The 21,898-nt window shown below is 31.2% G+C and overlaps 4 protein-coding genes across 5 annotated transcripts; 1 reads left to right on the top strand and 3 right to left on the bottom strand.

The window, feature by feature from the left end:
• Window positions 1–1,609: 1,609 nt before the first annotated feature.
• LOC146942060 (alpha/beta-Hydrolases superfamily protein) lies at window positions 1,610–2,865 on the bottom strand. The gene has a single exon (XM_085756017.1). It carries the CDS (start codon window positions 2,650–2,652, stop codon window positions 1,702–1,704), a length of 951 nt encoding a protein of 316 aa, XP_085612143.1. The 5' UTR covers window positions 2,653–2,865; the 3' UTR covers window positions 1,610–1,701.
• A 4,052-nt stretch (window positions 2,866–6,917) lies between these two features.
• LOC146942061 (uncharacterized) lies at window positions 6,918–7,754 on the bottom strand. Its single transcript, XM_085750005.1, has one exon. It carries the CDS (start codon window positions 7,752–7,754, stop codon window positions 6,918–6,920), a length of 837 nt encoding a protein of 278 aa, XP_085606131.1.
• Window positions 7,755–11,490: 3,736 nt separating this feature from the next.
• On the top strand, window positions 11,491–14,511 carry LOC146942062 (isocitrate dehydrogenase [NAD] catalytic subunit 5, mitochondrial). Of its 2 annotated transcripts, XM_085756018.1 has the most exons (7): window positions 11,491–11,672; window positions 12,728–13,048; window positions 13,130–13,291; window positions 13,388–13,462; window positions 13,570–13,679; window positions 13,762–13,834; window positions 14,033–14,511. In XM_085756018.1, the coding sequence occupies exons 1-7, from the start codon at window positions 11,529–11,531 to the stop codon at window positions 14,222–14,224; spliced, it is 1,077 nt and encodes a 358-aa protein (XP_085612144.1). In that variant the 5' UTR covers window positions 11,491–11,528; the 3' UTR covers window positions 14,225–14,511. The 2 variants fall into 2 exon arrangements, with proteins under 2 accessions (XP_085612144.1, XP_085612145.1); XM_085756019.1 differs by lacking the exon at window positions 13,388–13,462.
• Window positions 14,512–14,798: 287 nt separating this feature from the next.
• On the bottom strand, window positions 14,799–17,345 carry LOC146942063 (dimethylallyl, adenosine tRNA methylthiotransferase). The gene is made up of 7 exons (XM_085756020.1): window positions 16,918–17,345; window positions 16,733–16,824; window positions 16,500–16,641; window positions 15,978–16,073; window positions 15,748–15,870; window positions 15,293–15,555; window positions 14,799–15,208 (listed from the first exon to the last, which is right to left on the bottom strand). The coding sequence occupies exons 1-7, from the start codon at window positions 17,057–17,059 to the stop codon at window positions 15,098–15,100; spliced, it is 969 nt and encodes a 322-aa protein (XP_085612146.1). The 5' UTR covers window positions 17,060–17,345; the 3' UTR covers window positions 14,799–15,097.
• Window positions 17,346–21,898: the final 4,553 nt, after the last annotated feature.

Raw genomic sequence — 21,898 nt, forward strand, 5'->3', positions numbered from 1 at the left:
GGATTACTTTTCCCACCCCATCATCTTCTCCCATACCCTATTTTTTTTTTTACGAAATTGCTGCATAACTATGTAATGTGACTCTAAAACTTAATTTCTAATGATCATTTTTGTTACTTTCACGTCAAGAAACTCTATATTGGCACAATTTGGATTCTACAATCCGAAGAATTCAAATTTCTATTCAAATTATAGAATCTGAGTGTTGTTTTTACATAAGCAGGCCAATTTTCTTAAATTGTTTACACTGTTTCAAATGTAGATGCTCATCTTGATCCTCCGGCTTATTTGAAACCTAAAATAACACCTCTAATTGTGGATCATCACATTGATGCAAAAGTCGAGATTGCACATACAATTGCGTATTGTATTGATTGTTGCCCACGGTTCACGACAGGACGAGTTGATGGCATGAGCTCGAGGTGAAGTGAAGAAGTTAAAATTTATTGTTGTGTTGGATGTAAAAGAGGTGGTATATATCAAGAGTACGGAAAAAAGTTGAAACATCAAGAGTGATAACCTTAAAATGTGAGTATCTATTTAGATTGAGGGGATATTTTTTTTGGCAGAAACTAACTCAATTATTTGAAAGTCATATTCAGTTACTTGAGTTTGTTGATGTAACTTCTACCGTTAGTTTTTTTTTCTTTCGAAGACTTGAATCTTGGACCTCCAACTCCAGAACCCTTAGCTCAAACCCACTAACCCCATCAATTTATATTGATGAGTCAATTCAATTCAATATTTCTATCATTCATTTGTAATAAGTCATACTCTATAGTCTATTTTATCTGCTACAGCTACCACTGCATGCTAAATAGAGTCTTGAGTAATCCGCGTAAAACCTTGGAAATACTCCCTCCGTCCCGTTTTATCTGAGCCAGTTTGGTTTTTCACACAGATTAAGAAAAATGTATAAATAAAGGGGGAAATGGAATATATTGTATTGGAAATGATGAAAGTAGTATTAATTAGAGTTATATTGTATTGGGAATGATGAAAGTTGTATTGAAAATTGAAATAACTCAGTTATTTTGAGACACTTTTTTTTAGAAAATGGGTCAGATATTCCGGGACGGATGGAGTATAAGCCATATATATCCAAATTGCATAGATCGAGAGATCCATTCTAAAGTAGAGCTTATGTCCTGTCTTTTTGGTATTTATATTTGTTTATTAGTTTACACCGATCCTTGTTCTTATTTTAGGTTCTTATTTCTAATCCATGGTTTTAGTTCACATCATTAGCTCATAGGCCATGGCTATTAAATTATAGGAAGAATTGGCTTGAAGAGAAGTGTTGCTTAACCTTTACAACTACGAAATGGATTCATGGCTTAACACAGGCTTTTTATTTATGTAGGGTCTAAAAGGTAATGAAATAGATGTTATGGTTAGTTGAGATTCATTATTATATGTACAAATGGATCTCCCTTAATCTCATTTTCTATTCTCTTCTCCCCTGTCTGGCTCCTTTTCTTTTCGTTTAAACTTTAATAAAGCATAAACCATTGTTTGGAAACAGGCAATTCACAATTTTTAACAGTGAAAAATGAGAAGCTCAAATTAGATAGATCTATTATGATTCACGAATGATTAAACTAAAGTATTTAAACACAAAAACACAACTCATTATTATTAATCAATAATATGCTTCCACACACAGACAAACACATATACTTGGATTATTGAAAAACTTTACTATTCATTGATGAAAACAGCTATGCGTTTAATCAAACTCTTAGCTTTATCACACTCAGGATTGAAAATATGAAACACATGATCTTTCCCTTGAATCTCATATAATTCAGCAGTTCCTTTCCAACCACTATTAACCAATATATTATGATAAAGTTTACCTCTTTCTATCAATATATCTTTCTCACAAACAGTGACAAGAACTTTTTCAACACCTAACCCTTCAAGCCCTGGAGCTTCTTCCACAAACGGATTAATCAAAGGATCATCATTTCCTTTATCAGATGGACAAACCAATTCCCACCATCTATCCACCATTCTTCTCTTCAAATCATCACTTATTTCCACACCAATTGGTTCCTTACCCCAAAAGTAAGGATTCACCATGATAAGACCCAAAATCTTGAAATTGAAATTATTATCCTTTAAGGCTATGTAGTTTCCTATGTTAGCACCTGCACTATCACCTGCCAAGAAAACTTTGTTAAAGTCAACTTTTTCTTTAAGCCAACTTTCATAATCATTCTCTTCACCATCTTCAACAGCATGTGAAGCAATCCATTGAACTGCTTCCCAAGAATCATTGTAAGCGGCTGGAAGTGGATGTTCCGGTGCTAACCGGTAATTAACCGAGATAGCGATGATGTTTGCTTCTGCTACAAGTTTGTTGAGGGAGTTATGGTAAACAGGGTCAGAGGATGAAGATATACAATAGGCTCCACCATGGAAGTATACAATCAATGGAAGCTTTTCTGAAGTTGAATTGTTTGGAGAATATAGTCTTGCTGTGACACCGGTTTTTGGGAGGATTGTGATGTCTTTGGAGATAACGTTTGTTTGAGGATCGATGCCGGGAGGAACGACGCCAATGCCGGCATATCTTTCGACGGTACCGTCTTTGTGTACACGAAGGTAGGGAGGAACTTCATAGATTTGTCGATGGGTTGGATCCATTTTGGAGGAAAGATAAGAGAGAAGAGAAAGATTTAGGAGTGAGTGAGTCAAAGGGTGTGCATTGATGAGGCTATTATTTAAGGACTTTGGTTGGTTGTCTCAAAATTCATAAGACAGGGACATCATGCATTTTTATTTTGGGAAATGAATGAATGTGGGGTCATATGAAATGTAGAATAGGTGGATGAGATGATATTTCTCTTATTAATATCTTCATATGGTGGCAACTATTTATCAATTTGTAAATTATATTATTTTTTCCCACACAAAAATAGTTTATTTAAGACTTTTATTATAAAATTGATTTTTCGTTTTCTTATTTTGAATATTGGTAGTACTAGGCTCCAATTGATTTAATATATTTTTGACATTTCTTCTCTTTAAAGAAGGTGATTTAGAGATCTCTTCATGCTTATGTGATCAATTCTTGTATGATTTATATGAGGATGAAATTTGTCTTATGGTTTAAATTTATATGGGATAAAATTTGAACATGTGATTATTAATGGAAGCAAACATCACCAAGGGCGGAGCCCTTCATGAGTTGGGGTGGGCCACGGCCCATCCAGAAAAATTTAAAAATTAATAATTATAGGTCTAATTTGTAAGATTTTAAACAATTTTGTAACTTTTTTTTATTTTCGGCACATCAAAATCCCTGTAAAGCGGTGTAGTGGTCCACCTGAAAAAATAAAAAAATAAAAATCATAGCTCCATTTTGTGAGATTTTTGAACAGTTTTAAATTTCGGCGGTTCCAAAAATGGTTTACGTGATTTTTATCATGTCTATGCTTGGTTGGTTAGCGGAGGTTTCAAACCTCTCTTATATTGTTTGTCAACTGAAAATTGTTTCAATTAGCATTTGTATTATAAAAAAAAAATCATAATTTAGCATCCCACCCAAACGTTTTTTTCTAGCTCCGCCACTAAACACCACCTTATAAATTTGTCTTGTAAGATTAAGTTAAGTTCAATCTAAGTTTTAAAATGATATTTGAATCAATTCATTTTCGTTTGACTGTTTGATATCTGTCATCGCTATCAAACCACTTCAATCGCGTTCTAGATGTACAAATAGAGTCGATGAAAGTGTACTAAGAGTATGGCACACAATGTTTAAAAATGGGGCATACGGTTTTCTCCTTATAAGTTGGTTTAGTAAGGTTAAATTAAACTAAACCTAAAAATGAGGAGTGTGTGTTTAATTAAGTATATAACCCGTGCAAGATCCACGAGACTATGAACCTAATCAATAGAATAATTTAAAAAACTATATCATTTTTTTTTTGGGTGAAATAAAAAACTATATCATTATAAACACTTGTACACTTGTTCATATTAAAAGCTGCATTTGTCCGAAACCTCAAATATTTTTCCGATTGCCGTCTTTTTGGGACATTGACCAGGAATATGATGGTAAAAATACTTTTCCATCTTATTAATTATTAAACTTGAAAGTTCAAAGGAACATACTGTCTAAACAAATCACCACCTTCATATTGTTTACAACATGCAGGATTGATGTAAAGAGCACTCCCCCGAGTGGTCTAAAATTTAAATCACATACATTAACTTTTAATTTTTTATTTTGTACTCCCTCCGTTTTAAAATACATGTCCAATTTTTGTAATGTACACTATTCACTTTTACTTTGACCATACTTTTTAACTAATGTATAAATACACAAATATTAGCATGTAATATGTTGTTTGATTTGTCTCGACAAATATTTTCAAAATATTAAATATTTATAATTTTTTACTTTAGATAATTAAAGATATTAATGGTCAAAACTTTGCATTGGCATATGTGAAGTGGTTGACTTGGACATGTATTTTGAAACGGATGGAGTATTTTATTTCATTCTGGAGTATTAAGTAGTCTGAAGCCACAAAATTAATGCATATAAAAGTAAAAGTGAATATTATTCTAAGTCATATTTTAAAAGTATTTATCAGACCCAACTCATTTCCACTTTAAAATTAACATACCAACTCATACAAAATAAAGAAAAAGAATGATACAGATCATATTTAAACTATTCAAAAATAGTTAATATCAACATTAGCATTCATATAATAAGAATAAGAATATAAGGGAAGGTGAGCGGAAGAATTGATCCTGAATCAATATTTGCCGTTGAAGCCAAGATGGTTTTAAAATTGTCCTAATATAAGTGAGATGTACTTAATAGAATATTAGTATTGATTTTTTTTTTTTTGAGTAATGAATATTAGTATTGATTTAAAATTGGTTTCTGGTGAGAAAATACAACTCAACACAAACAAAGGAAGGTGTAATTTTTTATTTTTTTGTCAAGGAAGGTGTAATTTAATTGAATAGAGATATGTACATGTTTTGTTGGAGCTGCAAAAAATATTAGAATGATTGAGCATGCTTGATTAGTTTATTTAAGGGTCTTGCTAACAAGTGCCCTAAGGGCATTGTTTAAGGAACCCACAAAAAGAAACTATGTCTTGAAAATACAAGTCCAACACATGTTAAAGTAATAACCGTACAATTTCCAATAAAAAATTGCTATTTTTAGATGTTTAAACAATGCCCTTAGGGCACTTGTTAGCCTTTTCCTTTATTTAATTACTACTTAATTTAATAAACAAAATTGTAGCCCGTTAATTTCGCCGATTAGGGTCCGTCCTTTAACCCTGGGTCTTTAAAGAAGAAGAAAAAAAGTAAACCGTTTTGAATTTTGCTGCATTTGTCATTAATACTTTCTTGACCTTTTGTTTGTGGGAAAATGATATTTATACCACATTTTGAGACAAATACAAAAGTAAGAGAGGAAGAGAGTAAGAACAAATAACGAAATGTGAAAGAAAATTATATTAAAAATTGTTATTGGTTGTACAAATATCATTTTTTGTTTGAATGTGATGATATAAGTTACAATTTATGGTTGATAAAGATATTGATACATTTTACACATTGCAATTCACAAACGTTATTTTATTACAACGAGATAAATTATTTTTTGACATCAAAATTTTGACATCGAATACAACATAGATTGATGTGTATATTTTTAAATAAATCGTAAAAAGATGTGTGTGCTTTTAAAATGTGTGTATATTTAAAATAAAGTAAAAATGTGTATAAAAATGTGTGTATTTTTAAAATGTGTATAAATCGTAAAAAATAAAGTAAAATTGAAGAAAGATAAAATAAACACATGTGTTGTCAAACACATTAGATTATGTAGCATTTCATTTGTTCAAAACCCAATTTACTCTTTCCATGATTCTAATGGTTTGTATCCAACTGAAATTTTTCTTGTTTTTTGCGGTGTTTATATGCTTCTTCACACATGACTCATATTAGCATCAAGGAACTCATAATGAGAAAGTATTATGCTTTTAAAAGTCGAGAAACAATAACTTGAAATTGAGTCGTCATATATCCAGGGGCGAAACTGCTTGAGGCTTGCCACACCAGTTCAGCCCAAATTTTAGAAAAAAAACAAATATTTGTGATAAAAAAAACACACTCAGTACAACCCAATACAACATCAATACCTGAACTTTCCCTTACCTATTCTAAAACATACCACACATTTCTTTCTTTTTTTCTCCCCCTCTCAGATTTCCCTCACTTTCCTTTCCTCTCCTCACAGCCTCACCGTTCCCTCTTTTTCCTGTCTTCCCCTCACTCTCCTGTCAACATCTCCTTTTTGTTGGTTGTTTCCCATTTCCTTAGTCCAGTACCACAGCCGACCACCGCCAAAAGATAATTTCATTGACACATTGATATGTGGTTTTAGGTTTTTGTACGCTAATGTTGAAATATTGAAATTGATACATTGATTTGTGGTTTTATGTGGCTTAAGCCATAATTTCATTTTAGTAGGCATTGTCAAGTAGAGACAAGACAATAGAATATAGGATAACAAATGATCATTAAAGTGGAAAAAAAGTGTGACATATTCGGGTTTTGTTTAGATAGGTTGATTTCATTTTCCAAAAAACCACTATATACCCAAACACTCACGGGTATTTTAAGAAATGGATGATAAAGTTTTTTTTTATATATATAATTTTGATTGCTACAACTATTTTTAGTATAGCTTTTTTTAGTAAAATTAATATTTTTTTTGAAGAGGCTAAAATGCAATATATTATCACAACAAAAATGGCCTTTCTAGCACAAGATGTGCCACAGAAGAAACACCACAGTACAAAAAGTATTCGAAACAATATTTACAATGGCAAAAGCCTACCACCAAAAAGCGAAGAAAGAAATAAATACAATTAGCCTATTCCGAGAATTGAAAAAGGACTTAGCCACCAGCCATGATAATTGAGGGGAAGACTGACATATTTCCCCTTCAACCACATGAAAGTTAGTGACTTGATTTTGTCCACCACCTGCGAAATAGAGCAATTTTTGTTGTTAAAAATCCGGTTATTTCTTTCTTTCCAAATCTCCCATACTGTTGCAAACCAAATGACATGTATAATAGAACGGCGAGACAAAGCCACACCACCGATATAACTGAATTGATAATAATGACTTCGCGCATCCAAAGGCAAAACCGCGGTACAACCCATCCACCTGAGAATATGATTCCAAACTGACCCAAAAAGCTTACAATGAAAAAGAAGATGCGAAGATGTTTCCACCTCCCCACACCCTCCAATACACAACTGAGCATCAAAGTTAATAACACGACGACGGAAAAGATTATCTTTAGTTGGTAACCTGTCTTGAAACAAAATCCACACAAATAACACTACCTTCAAAGGTACATGCTTCAGCCATAGAGATGATACAGATAACACAGGATCAACATGAACAGAAGCAGGAGCATTAATAAAATTATAAGAGCTCCGGACAATGTAACCTAAAGATGGTTCCAAACGCCACATCCACCCATCACTCCTATCCACCTGCAAAGATACATTAAGAAGCAAAAGCCTAAGCTCTCCAACTAACTCCTCTTCCCACGCAAACAACCTACGACGCCAACACCAAGCCGCCCCATCCATCCCCCAACCTCGCAAATGCATATTAAACACGGATTCTCCCTTGAACTCAGACAACTCATATAATCTAGTAAATCTATCTCTAAAACAAACTCCACCCATCCAAATGTCCATCCAAAAATATTATTTGGTTATTGAACAAAAAAAAATTCGCCTCAGTGATATTTTTTATGTATGAGTACGCCCTTGATTTGTTGACTTTTTAGATTCATTGTGTAATTAATGTATTTTGTCAAGAATATAGACCAAATACATCATTTATGCAATGAATCAAAAAAGTCAAATGTTTCTTATAAATAGGACCGAAGGGAGTATTATACTTTTACATAAAGGTTGTAAATTTTTGTGGAATAATCACGTTTTGTTTTGTGTAATATCGTCACTTTCAATGGTTACATACAAATCTATATTATTGCATATAAAAGTAGGAGATCGATGACGTGTACATGTAGGTGAATTAAATCTTCATATAAGTCTTTATAAATATTGATTTACTATCATATTAGTCCCTATATAAAAACGGTTAATGTCAGCATCGATGAACTATTTTAAAGATAAAAATATTTTGACTAACGAAATATACAATTGAAAACTATTTTAAAATCGGTCATGCTAACAAGTGTCCTCAATTAGGGCACTAATTAAGGATTAAAAAAAAGAAACTAATGCTAAATTTTATGGAAAAAAGGTTACTTTTTAATATTTCTACAAGCCAAAAAAATATATTTCAACAATCCTAATACACAATTTTCAAGATAAATTGGGTGTGTTTGTAAAAATAAGCTATAAGCTAGCTAATAGCTGATAAGCTAGCTGATAGCTGAAAAGCTAGCTTATAGCTGAAAATCTAGCTTATTAAAATTAAAAGTGTTTGGTAAAATTAGATGTTGAAGTGACTGATAAATATAAAATGACGTAAAAGGACGTGTTTGTTTAATTTTTAATGTAATCACATATATAATTTTTATTACTTAACATATTTCTTTTTAAAGATTTAAATCTATTTCAAATTATTTTTATTTCTAAAATGATAAGTGTATAGATGAATTAATTCTCAAAAAAAAATATATATGTGAATTAAATCGTAATTTTTTATTAAACAAAACTTTTTTTTATGAATTTTATTTAACTAAACTTGTTTCACTATTTAATGTAAATTTCATATAAAATTATTTATTATATGAACTATTAGTAACATGTCTTTGTTTTTTTTTTTTTGAAGGGTGTCTTTGTTTTATATTCTTTAAAAAAAAAAGTCTTTGTCTTATAAAATTACTGGGCGCAATATTGGACGATGCATAGTTAATTTTTAAGGAACATGTTTTAAAACTACTACTGGCCGAGGTTGCTATTATACTGATCCTCTTTGTCCAGGGCATGAGGATGCATGACAACATGGGTAAACGTGGACAGTTTATACCACAAGAATGTGGGTGTTTTTTTAATTATAAAAAATAAAATAAAATTAACAAAAGGTCAAAATTTGAAGAAAATATAAAAAGCTAAAAGCTAAAAAGCTACTTGAAATAACTTTTCAAAAAACGCTATAAGCTAGTGGAAAAAGCTTTTTATCAAACATATTTTATTTTATCAAAACAAACTTATAAGCTAGTCCAACAAGCTATAAGCTAGCTTTTTTGTGTTACCAAACATAGCCAAAATTTCTACATTTAATTTAGGGTTAATACGTTTTTACCCCCTGTAATTTGGGCGCGTTCTGGTTTTTCCCCTGTAAAAAAGATTCTTTCGATTTCAACCCTGTAAAATAAGATTCTTTGATTTTAGCCCCTGACCTATGTGACTGTGCAGAATTGCTGACGTGGCGAGCTGATGTGACATGATGACTGTGCATATCTGATTATGTGGCATGTTGACTGTATAATTTTTTTTATTTTATCTTTTTTTTAAAGGGTACATATGGAATTTGTATTTTTTTTATAAAAAAAAATCACAAGAAATTAAATAAATTCTAGAAAAATTAATAAAAATGAAAAATAATTAAAAAAAGTAATTAAAATGAAAAAAATGATTAAAATATTTAAAAAAATTAAAACAATTTTGAAAAATTAATAAAATGAAAAAAAAATTATGGTAAACTCAAAAGTAATGAAAAAATATAGAAAATTTAATAAAAAAATCTGGAAAAATTAAAAAATCTGGTAAAATGAAAAAGTCTAAAAAATCTAGAAAAATTAAAAATTCTGGAAAAAATGTATATATATCAAAATTTTCAAGGGGAGTATTTATTTTTAAAAATCTGGATACAAATTTATTTAAAAAAATTTAGGAAAATTCAGATTTTTCTCGAAAATTTATTCCAAAATTTTTTTTACGATGTGTTACAGATTTGAGAATATTTTTTAATATTTAAAAATTGAGGATAAATAAAAATCTGGAAATTTTTTTAATATTTAAATTTATTCTTATCTATTTGATACATGTGTTTTTTGTATTGAAAATTGAGGGTATTTTTGAAAAGATGTAGCCAGTCCAAATGAACTGAAAAAGGGTTGTTTTCTTTATATAGAAAATTGAGGGTATTTTTGAAAAGATGCAGCCAATCCAAATGAACTGAAAATGGTTGTTTTCTTTATATATATTTCCCACAAATTTTCGAAAAAAATTGATTTTTTTCAAAGATGTAGCCAGTTCGTTTTTTTAAAAAAATTGATTTTTTTCTTATTTTTAAATTTTTGAAAATTAATTTTTTATTTTTTATCTTTTTAAAAATAATTTTTTCAAAAAAAATAATAAAATTACACAGTGGCGTGCCACGTCAGTGTCCATTACACACGTGTCAGGTTTTAAAAAAAATAAAAATTAAAATAATTACCCAGTGGCGTGCCATGTGCGTCTGGATGGGGTCAGGGGTGTTTTGTGGAGAATCTTCATATTACAAGGGTGTTTTGTGGAGAATCTTCATATTATAGGGTTGGAATCGAAAGAATCTTTTTTACAGGGGAAAACCAGAACTCGCCTAAATTACAGGGGGATAAAAACATATTAACCCTTTAGTTTATTAACAAATGCCTAAAATATCACTTGTTAGCATTTCCCTTTTAAAATTTGAATGCATAGATTGTTGTGGTTACTCATTGCAACACATAAACTAACTAAAAAAATATTCCTACTTTTGACGAACTCATAAAGTAAGTTTTGAGAGCTTAATATTCCTACCTTTTCCTTAAAAAAACAAAATTCCTACTTTTGACCTCAAATAATTTTTTTTTAAATAGGCGTAGTTTTTGTTGTGGTGTCCAGATGCATTGTCGGCTAAGCTCACAAGGACTTTTAATAGGCGTATAATTAAACACAATACAAATAAAGAATTGGTACTTGTAAAAAAAAATGGCTTAATTGCACTTTTCCCCTATCTTTTGCTAATTGTGCGATTTTGCACCATCTCTTTTTATTTGAGCGATTTTGCACCCCATCTTTTATCAATCGTGTTTTGTTCAAAATCATCATTAAAAAAGGGGAAGAGGGGGCAAAAGATACTAAATACCGGAGCTTAATAATTTTAGCCGAGGCAAAAGATACTAAAAAAGAAAAAGGGGGCAAAATAATTGGTTCTTAAAAAAAAAGGTCATGTTAACTTGTGTCATAAGGGCACATGTTAAACAACTCAAAAATGACAACTTTGCATTGAAAAACATAATATATTAACTTTTTTAACCTTTAAGAAGTTGAATGCACGACTTTTTATACATATATTTTAATAAGTTCCTTAACCTAAGCCTTTAGCACAAGTTAACATTGGCAAAAAAAAAAAATACAAATTCGGAATTGGCCGGAGCTTAATTTGTGCGTTATATTTGTTGGGTTGTGAGTGTGAATTATTGGAATCAAAAAAAAAAAAAAAAAAAAGGGTGAAGTATGGCTTCTCAGATACTTCGACGAACTCTCGGAAGCCGCTATCTGTCAAACCCTAGGTCCTTCTCTTCCTCCACCACTCCGATTCGTGCCACTCTTTTCCCCGGTGATGGTATTGGTCCCGAGATCGCCGAATCCGTCAAACAGGTCACTTCTCTTTCAATTGGCTTCTTCTGTTGCTGTTTTCTTCGAAACCAGTCATGGCATGGCATGGCATGTGTCATTTTGTTTTTACTCTTCTTGTCGTAGAAAAACAGCCAAATATGTTTTCCCAAATTTAATTTTATAATTATAATTATATATATGATGATTTACCTTGTTTGCTGTTATCTTATTTTAATTGTTGCAATTGACTTAAACCTTTGGAGATAAAACTAGTGTCTTTTTTTTTTTTTTTTTTTTTAAAAAACTGATACAAATGGGACGTGCCTAATTTGAACTTGAGCTTATAAAGAATTGAGACCTGTCACTACAATCATCCATGGTTCAAAATACAGCATCTGGTGATAGTGGTGTGTGTGGAACGAGTAAGTTAGGTCTGTTTGGTTATGGAGGAGAGGATTTAGATGGGCTAACTCTATATTTTAAAATATATTTGATATTTAATTTTTTTTCTTTCAAAAAACAACATATTAATGATCATACAATACTTCAGTCACACATTTAAAAACACTGTATAGTGTCAATAATTTAAAAGAGAAATGTAAGCCCCCTCCCCTCCATCCAAACATACCCTAGGATTGCTGCTATTGGGTGCAAAATACTATAGTTTATGTGCGAGGAGCTCTGCTCTGGGTTTGGTTACGGGGGGTTCTTACTTTTTTTTTTTTAATGACAAATGTTAGTATGTGAGTTTTTATGTTAGTATTTTCTCCATTGCCAGGATTCAAACCCTGGATATTTACTCCTTAAATCCTTTAATCTCTTAGCACAACCAAGTGAGCTCCCATTCTGTTTTCTTTCGTTGGGTTCCCATCAGTATATTGGTTCATTTTGCTTTTCTTTCTTTGTCAATTGTCATGGATGTGGAGTCTGTTTTGCTGCTGAGAGTGGTCACTTTCTAATGTTTGTGATACTTTATTCTTCCTTCTATCTCTTGCTTTGTTTGTTTCTTATTGGGAATTATATATACTCATAATAATTGATTTTCTTTTTTGAATCAAATGTAACTTGACGTCAATTTTTACTATTGCTACAATTAGGTATTCCAAGCTGCTGAAGTTCCAATTGAATGGGAAGAGCATTACGTAGGGACCACAATTGACCCTAGAACACAGAGCTTTCTTACATGGGAAAGTTTAGAATCGGTAAGAAGAAACAGGGTTGGCTTGAAAGGGCCAATGGCTACTCCTATTGGCAAAGGGCATCGTTCATTAAACCTTACTCTAAGAAAAGAACTTAATTTATATGCGAATGTCCGACCTTGTTACAGCCTTCCTGGCTACAAAACTCGATATGACAATGTAGATCTCATCACAATCCGTGAAAATACAGAAGGCGAGTACAGTGGACTTGAACATCAGGTAAATTTCACAATAATCAATATTGCATACTATCATCCAAGTTCTGATCAATTTAATTTATTTAGCATTTTTGGGTTATAGGTTGTGAGGGGTGTCGTAGAAAGTATCAAAATTATTACACGTCAAGCAAGTTTACGAGTGGCTGAGTATGCTTTTCACTATGCCAAGGCACATGGAAGAGAGAGGGTGTCTGCTATACACAAAGCCAACATTATGCAAAAGACTGACGGTCTTTTCCTGAAGGTTCGCTAACACATTCAAATGCCTATAAAATACTCTGTCTCAATTTTTATCCTTGAATACTAGTAATAATGACTGTCTATTTTGAATTATTTTTAGTGTTGCCGTGAGGTTGCTGAAAAATATCCAGAGATAGTATATGAGGAAGTTGTCATTGACAATTGCTGCATGATGGTAATCTTGGTTAACTTGATGAGTTGATGTAGGATATAACTGCATTTTTAAATTTTATTTTATCTATCTGAAAATGATACACTGTTTAATTTTTTTACCATCCACAGCTTGTGAAGAATCCTGCACTTTTTGATGTATTGGTGATGCCTAACCTTTATGGTGATATAATCAGCGACCTTTGTGCTGGCTTGATTGGAGGATTAGGCTTGACACCCAGGTTTTTTGTTTTGTTTTAAATTTTGGGAAAATAAATATAATAGTCGCACAATTATATTATCTGACAATATTATCTTTTCCAGCTGCAACATTGGCGAGGGAGGTATTGCACTTGCTGAGGCTGTACATGGCTCAGCACCTGATATTGCTGGGAAGGTGAGCTGTGGAATTACTTTTCAACCATATATTATCCGTTTTAAAACTTTATGCTTGTTTTCATGGAATTTATGTTTTTTTTGTGCACCACTTGCATCAAGGACAACCTTCAGATGAACTAAGAAACTTACAATTTTGATTTTTGAATTCGTAATACCTTTAATTAAATTTCACTTGTTTTCCTGTGGTTTTATGCAGAATTTGGCAAATCCAACTGCTTTGCTGTTGAGTTCTGTTACCATGTTGCGCCATTTGGATCTCCATGATAAAGCAGATAGTATTCAAAATGCCATCCTCAACACAATTGCAGAAGGGAAGTACCGAACTGCTGATCTTGGTGGCAGTTCAAAGACAACAGAATTTACAAAAGCAATTATTGATCATCTTTGATTTTTGCTTCCCAGTCCGCAAGAAATTGTTAATTATAATTTTGTTTTAGTCAATTTCTTTTAATTCCCCCAAAATTTTGCAGAGGAATAGGATTACCTCACATAATGGATAAAGTATCTACATGTTTGACATTACAACCAGACAAGAAATGCGCAAGCATTTCAAATATTTTGAGGGGGGTCCTTTCAAAATGCACATTGATTGATTCTCGGCAATCTATTTTAATATTCTTTGTCAATAATATATAGTTAAATAATGAAAGTACCAGATGCTGTTTCATTCCTGCATGATTATCACTATCTGTGCTGTCTTTTATTTGCTTAATTCTATAAAATGAATATCTTATTTAATAATATCAGTAACATTTTTGTTCCTTTGAGATGATGTTATTAGGTGATTCCCATTATTCAAATCATGCCATGGTGCCTGTGCTTTTACTATTTCACTGGCTTTATAAAAACTCAAAAAATAGCAATATTTTTGCTGGAAAAATGTAATAAATAAAGTGCAGGACGCAACAAAGACCCTATCTTTAATATATCCGTGTTTGAAAAATAAAGGCAATTTAGAAGTATTAATGAGAAATGCCCCGTCAATGTAAATCTGCACTGACAATCAATAAGAACTCACTATGTCATTTTATACAATTTAAATTCAAAATGCATTTATATGAGTAGATAACGTGACAAAACAATAGACTTTTCCCCCAGTTCATCTCTTTTCCATAGAACACGTTGAAGAATAGGATGTATAACCACCAATCATGAGAATGGATGTGCCTGACTAAAAGCTTTGCGCTCGAAGCTCTGGTTGGGTTGATCATGGCCTATTACCTTTGTTGTTACTTGTTACCTTAGTTGTTGGTTACTTGACTCATGAACTGACAACTCCAGAGACCCATGAAACAAACACTGGTGCTGATGGGTATGAATTTCGATATGATTCAGGATACTTGTCTTTAAAATTTAGTTGAGGTTTCTCATCCTGGATTCAGAAATATCAAAAGGTATTATGCAAAATACACATAAAAGAGACAAGCCAGTGAATCATCATCATAAGGTAACTTACATATTTCAGCCAGCATTCCCGATGTTTGTGTTCATAGATGTCTGGAGAATGACACCCAAACTCATTTGGGCAATAAACCCAAATATTGCATTTCATTACACCTTCTTTGGCATGTCTTGCATGATCTAAGCAAGCCTGACAGCAATCAGCTGCACTATCTTTGTGGTGAGTAAGACCCCATCTTACTGCAGTACCGTCATAATCGGTGTGAAATTCTGCATTGCACTCAGGTGGAAGGGGACTGCCAGGAAGTATCTCCTCATCTGGATAGAATTAATACAGGGTAAATGCAAAGAATAAATTTCTGCAACCAAAAAAATATTTGCATACTACTACTTCCAAGTTCCAGTTTCTATTACACAATGTCTGCATATTTACAGGTTTCAGGAAACCCTAAAGTTATTTTCGACAAACGCAATTCAAACCCTGGCATAACAAGGGGAAACTGATATTACCAAACTCCTCTGCACCCTCAGGTTTGTCATCATGTTCTTCATTAACGATTTGTGTAGGTATCCAAAGGCCAACCTCTTCACACAGAACATCCCAATCAGACTCCAAAGCTCTTACTAGCATACCTAGGAAGTTAAAATGCAAATGCTAATTTCAACTTCTAGAAGAGCATTATGTTTAAGCACATCACAATTCAACTGTCACAGACATAACAGAAAATCAATGTCCATACCAGCCTCTTCGCCAGGGATGGTTGAGTTAGAAGTCCCTTTCACATGAGCCAACCTAACCTCTTTAAGTTTTTCCTTGCGCCAACTTTCAACAACTTCTGTAATTTTCAAAATGTCGTATCATCCAAGTTACAATTACAAGTTATGTACACATATTTAATGAGGTAAAATGGAATATAAATGAGTATTTCAAGAGAGAGATGTGTCAGACAGATATCTAAATCAATAGGAGAAGACAACAACTTAAAAGCAATGCCTTATTTTTCATAAAACTCTTAGCCAGTAATAGAAGGTGATATGCCATATGCTATTGGCTGCAAAAATCATAGATTAGTAAGGTGCATCAAACTAATAGATGTAATAGGAGCAAATCATATCCTAAACATTTAGCTTGTTCTATTAGTCATTAAGACATCAATGCAAACATAATCACTAAATGATTAACGATGTAATTTTATCATCATGTACAATTAGAAGATTCCTATGAATACTAGCACAATGTAGCAGTACTAGCACACACTCACCTCGTTCCTTAGCAATATTAGTGCTGCTTGAATTCAAGCTCCTTAGCCTATGCAAAATCTCATCAACTATTTTCTGCTTCAAATACCGCGGTAACTCAACCGCCAAATTCTCTCTAGAAAATTCCCCTTCTAAAACCTTCACCTAATTGCACAACGGTTTCACAAGAAGCAAACGATCAATAGATACAAATATAAAGCGTTGTTACTAGTTAGATCTTAATCTGAGTTCTTACCAATTTAATTAACTCAACCGGTTTATATGCCATGCGGATTTGCACCGATTCTTCCATTTTGCGAATCTGATCCGGGCTATAAGATACAACGACTGAAAACACAAGAAACAAAATCAATATGGAAACGGTTTATCTTGAAGAACAAAAAAACTGTATTATGAGAAGATTGATGTTAGTAAACTTACCATTACTGGAAACTTTTGCGGAGTGGATAGAAAGAGAAGAATAAAGAGAGTGAAAAAGGAAGAGAGCAACAATGGCAATGTTGAAAAAGCAAACAAAGAGAGTAGTGTTGTTGAAGGAACAAAGACACTTCCCTCTGGCCATGTTTCTCTCACTCTCTTCATTCGACCAAACTCTCTCTTTTATTTAACTGCAAAAAGACACAACACCGAATTTTTATATGAGATTGAGCAATTCAAGCAACCTCAAAATTCAGTTAATGATCTCCTTTTGTTATTCAAAGAATATTGATTTTGCTTTGTTTTGGTCGCTGGTCACACTCAACTGAACTAACTGGGTTAGCTACAGTGACATGTTGTTTACTGACATAAATAAACATATTCGTTACCTTTTAAAAAACTAGCACATCCTACAGAATAACAAAATCAATGTCACATACTTGAAATATTGATATTGATAATGTTAATTTTTTTTTTTTTTTTGAAATATTGATATTGTTATTGTTATTGTTTATTAAACAAGTATATTGATTTTTCTAAGAAAGTTTCTAAAGTACTACAAAAATTGAAGTGTTTTGTATAATTTTTTTCAATAGGTTAATAAGATACCATTTAATGAAAACTTTCACTGATTGTAAAATTTCGTATTTAAAAGTTTATATTTTTGGTTTTATGTATCACAATAGCTTTCTTCTCATTTCTGTCAACAAAAAAAAAGCTTTCTTTTATGTAACGACAATGATGTCCTTATCATTTTTCATTTCCATCATTTATGTGCAAGTTGGTTGTGAGTCACAATAGTGTTTTAGGAAACGGTGAAAAGGACATTTTATTATTTTAAAAAGAAATTAAAACTACCGATTTCGTTTTATGAAATTCACAATGATAATAGTTGGACAAATAAAATACATTTTTCTATTATTTTTGAAGTGAAAATATGTGTCATAAAAAAAAAAGTGGAAATATGAAATAATAAAAATAATAATCTCATGTGCTTAATTTGAATCTTCTACAACTAAATTTTGGTGTTACCGTTATAGACACTGTTAATTTTAAAATAAAAACTTTTAAAATAGTCTCTCTCTTTAAATCTAACGATCTCTAGAGCTGCAACTTCATACCAAAGATGTTGAGTATAGAAGTTCTAATTTGAGTCTTTTAATTATTAATCATGTGAAAGAGTCTAAGATAAAGAAGAGAGAATGAGGAAGAAAAAGGATGGAGTAAGATTGTTGCCATGATTACAAGTTTTGAAATGAAACTATAATGTATAATTTGGTGTTAATTTACTTGTTTACCTCTAAAAATTCTTTAAAATGATGTATTTTTGTTCATGTTGAGTGAATGTGAATTGGTTTTTAGAAAAAAAAAATAACTTTCATTTAGTTACGCTACTTTGAGTGATGAATTATCTTAGGGAAATGCTAATCGATGCCTCCGGGGCACTGGTTAAAGATATGAAAAAGAAAATTATATAGCAGTTAATGCATTGAAATTGTGTAATTAATTTATAATCAAGTCAAAAACAGTTTCATTTTATGGTAATAATTTCCTTTTATGGTATGCACCAGTGCCCCGAGGGCACCGGTTAGCAGGACCCATTATCTTAATATTAAAAAATTGAATAGTGAAGAGCGAGGTTGAATATGGCAGAAGGAGTTAGATTCCCCAAACCTGAAAAATCTTACTGTATTTCAATTTTTATCATGTAAAAAGTATGTAAAAAGTAGGGTTAAATATGTTTTTAATCCCTATAAATATGTCAACTTCTCGTTTTAGGCCCTCTAAAATTTTCCTCCGACTTTTAGTCCCTATAAAATTTTGAATCACTATTTTTGGTCCCTAATTTTAATTTAATTTTTGTATTTTTTAATGAAATTGTGCAGAAATGTGTAAATTATTCTAAAAAAAAATTGGGTTAATTATGTTTTTGGTCCCTACAAAATTGCGACCTTGTAAGTTTAGTCCTTACTTAATTTTAATAGCATTTTTAATCCCTACAAAAAAAATTTACTTATAATTTTAGTCCTTGCTAAAATAAATTTTGTTTAATTATCCTTAAACTCTTAAATTTTTTAACGATTCTTTTTATACAAGTTTAGAACACTATAAAAGGTTCATTTACTAAAATCTATAATTTTTTAACATGAAATAAATTAAATATGAATTTTTTAAAACGACAAAAGTTTAAGATATAAGTAACAAAAATATGGACGTAGAAATCAAATTTTTGCGATATTTTTTTCGGAGGACCTTTTAATAACGTTCTTAACACGCCTGTAAAAAATTGTTGAAAAACTTAAGAGTTTAAGCATAAATTAAACAAATTTGGACTGAGTAATGACTAATATTGAGTGCAGAAATTTTTTGTAGGGATTAAAAATGCTATTAAAATTAAGTAAGGACTTAACTTACAAGGTTGCAATTTTGTAGGGACCAAAAACATAATTAACCCAAAAAAATTAGAATTTTTGAACAAAGCACAAATTAAATATGAATTTTTAACCGTAAAAAATATAAAAATTCATATTAAATTCATATAATTTTTTTTTGGAGTGATTCTTATAATATTTTGAATTTTTCTGGAAAATTTTATTAAATAATATGAATTCTACATATGAGTTTACTTTAAAAGAGTGACCAAAAGTGAAGATTGAAAATTTTATAGGGACTAAAAGTTGAAGGAAAATTTTAGAGGGACTAAAATGAAAAGTTGACATATTTATAAGGACCAAAAACATATTTAACCCTAAAAAGTATACATTTTTTATAACTGATGTAATATGATATGCTCCATTTAATATCAAACTCAACTAGATGTGGGTATTTTCCCTGATTGATGCGAGTGTTTAGTAAACTATACATTTTTTATAACTGATGTAATATGATATGCTCCATTTAATATCAAACTCAACTAGATGTGAGTATTTTCCCTGATTGATGCGAGTGTTTAGTAAACTATACATTTTTTATAACTGATGTAATATGATATGCTCCATTTAATATCAAACTCAACTAGATGTGGGTATTTTCCCTGATTGATGCGAGTGTTTAGTAAACTTGAGTCCAATTGTCATCCTTACATTACATTAATTAATTAGTATAAAGATAAGTGCTAATAACACTCTTTTTAATATTCACTATTTAATTGAGTAAAACATACGTGTGTCCCACACTTTGAAAATATGATGATAGTATATTTGAATACAATATTTTTTTGAAAAAACTAAACTGGACCATCCAAATTGTCACGAAAAGAATTGAACATGAGACATTGAAGTGGATTTATTTGAATACAATATTTAAATAGAAGTATTGCCTTATTTTTTTTATTTTTTTACAAATAATCGGGTGGCTGAAGCTGACACATTTTTAAATATGAATTGTTGAGTAAAGGTTCTAACACAATATTATCCTCACAACTATAAACTAAATTGTGCTTACATGATAGAGTAGGTGACATTTACCATGGGAAGATCCAATCCTTTCCCACCATGGAAAAGGTGGTTTTTTACCTGCAGCTGCAGGTCAAACAGGTTGTATTGGCTTTGTTTGGTATTGCAATTCAGCCAAAAAATCATTAATGAATTATTATAGTACTAAACTGTGAACTACACCCCCCATTTAAAAAAAGTACTATTTGCTTTGGTCTGAATTTTTTTTTTTTTGCTTCGATTATTTTTGGTGGATTCTTCTTCAAATCGCGAGGCATTATTAATTCCAAATTGTGCCCCTTTATGATTTAATACTGAACTAGGACTTGTTTGGTATTTAATGTTGGTTGTACGTATCAGTATGAGAAGATGAAGTGATAAATTAACTCAACTTGCTGCTAGATGGTTAAATCATATTTTTAGGATTGGAGCAACCATTATAATTGAAAATTTCCAGTTTAATCCACTGGTGCATAAAAATATGTTTTATTAATATCTAACCATCAACCAAGATTGATTGAATATTGTATAATTTTTTAGCAAAAGTTTACACATAAATATTGTTAATTTTATAAAGCAAGAGTGTTCAATTTTTTTACATTTTTTTTTATCAATACTAAAAATTATATAACCATATTTTAAAATAGGGTTAAATATGTTTTTTTTGTCTCTATAAATATACGAACTTTTCGTTTTAGTCCCTCTAATTTTTTTTTCGATTTTTAGTCCCCTAAAAGTTTTTCATCGTTACTTTTGGTACCTCTTTTCAAATAAACTCATATGTAGAATTCATATTTTTTAATAAAAAATAACATTATTTTATCGATGCTTTAAGTTCTGAGAACATGGTTCAGGAGGTCGAAATTATTTTACCAAATAATACTTAATGTTTAGGTTTTTTGCAGAGTCAGAAATATGTACGCGGGGGTTCCAATAGAATGTTTTGGTTGGGCCTTGGTTGTGCCAATAGCCTATAAAATAAAATATCATTAAACCTTATCATGTGGGGTCAAATTTTTTGTAAAATTTTAAAATCAAAAAGTCACCAGTAAGTTGCAAGTGAACAATCTCAACCATTCAATATTTTTATTAATATATCAATGATTCACATTCACCTTTCCCATGGTGGGAAAGGATTAAACCTTCCCATGGTAAATGCCACCGATAGAGTATTCCCTTTTTTATGTACCTCTAAAAAAAACTTCTGTATGTAACTCCATTCAACAACGTTAAATATGAGTTGCAGCTTTAGGCCAATTAATAATCTTCAAAATCAACATTTCGTGCAACAGGTACTAATTGAATGGACTAGGTATGGTAGAAGATAAGGACAATGGTAGTATTTATCTTCAAAGACAATCATTCTACGACACTCAAAAAATAAAATCAAACCAACAAATAATAGAGTAAGGTCAACAACACGCTTTTTACACATTCCGTCTTTAAATAATACTTCCTCCGTCCCTTAATGTAACCACCCATTTGATTTTATTTTTGTCCCTAAATGTAACTCCCTTTTCAAATTACTAGAAGCATTTATTACTTTTTTC

The sequence above is a fragment of the Medicago sativa genome, chromosome 3 (genome assembly GCF_051527215.1).
Source record: "Medicago sativa cultivar Bolivia chromosome 3, Bolivia_mono, whole genome shotgun sequence".
NCBI classification, from domain to species: Eukaryota; Viridiplantae; Streptophyta; class Magnoliopsida; order Fabales; family Fabaceae; genus Medicago; species Medicago sativa.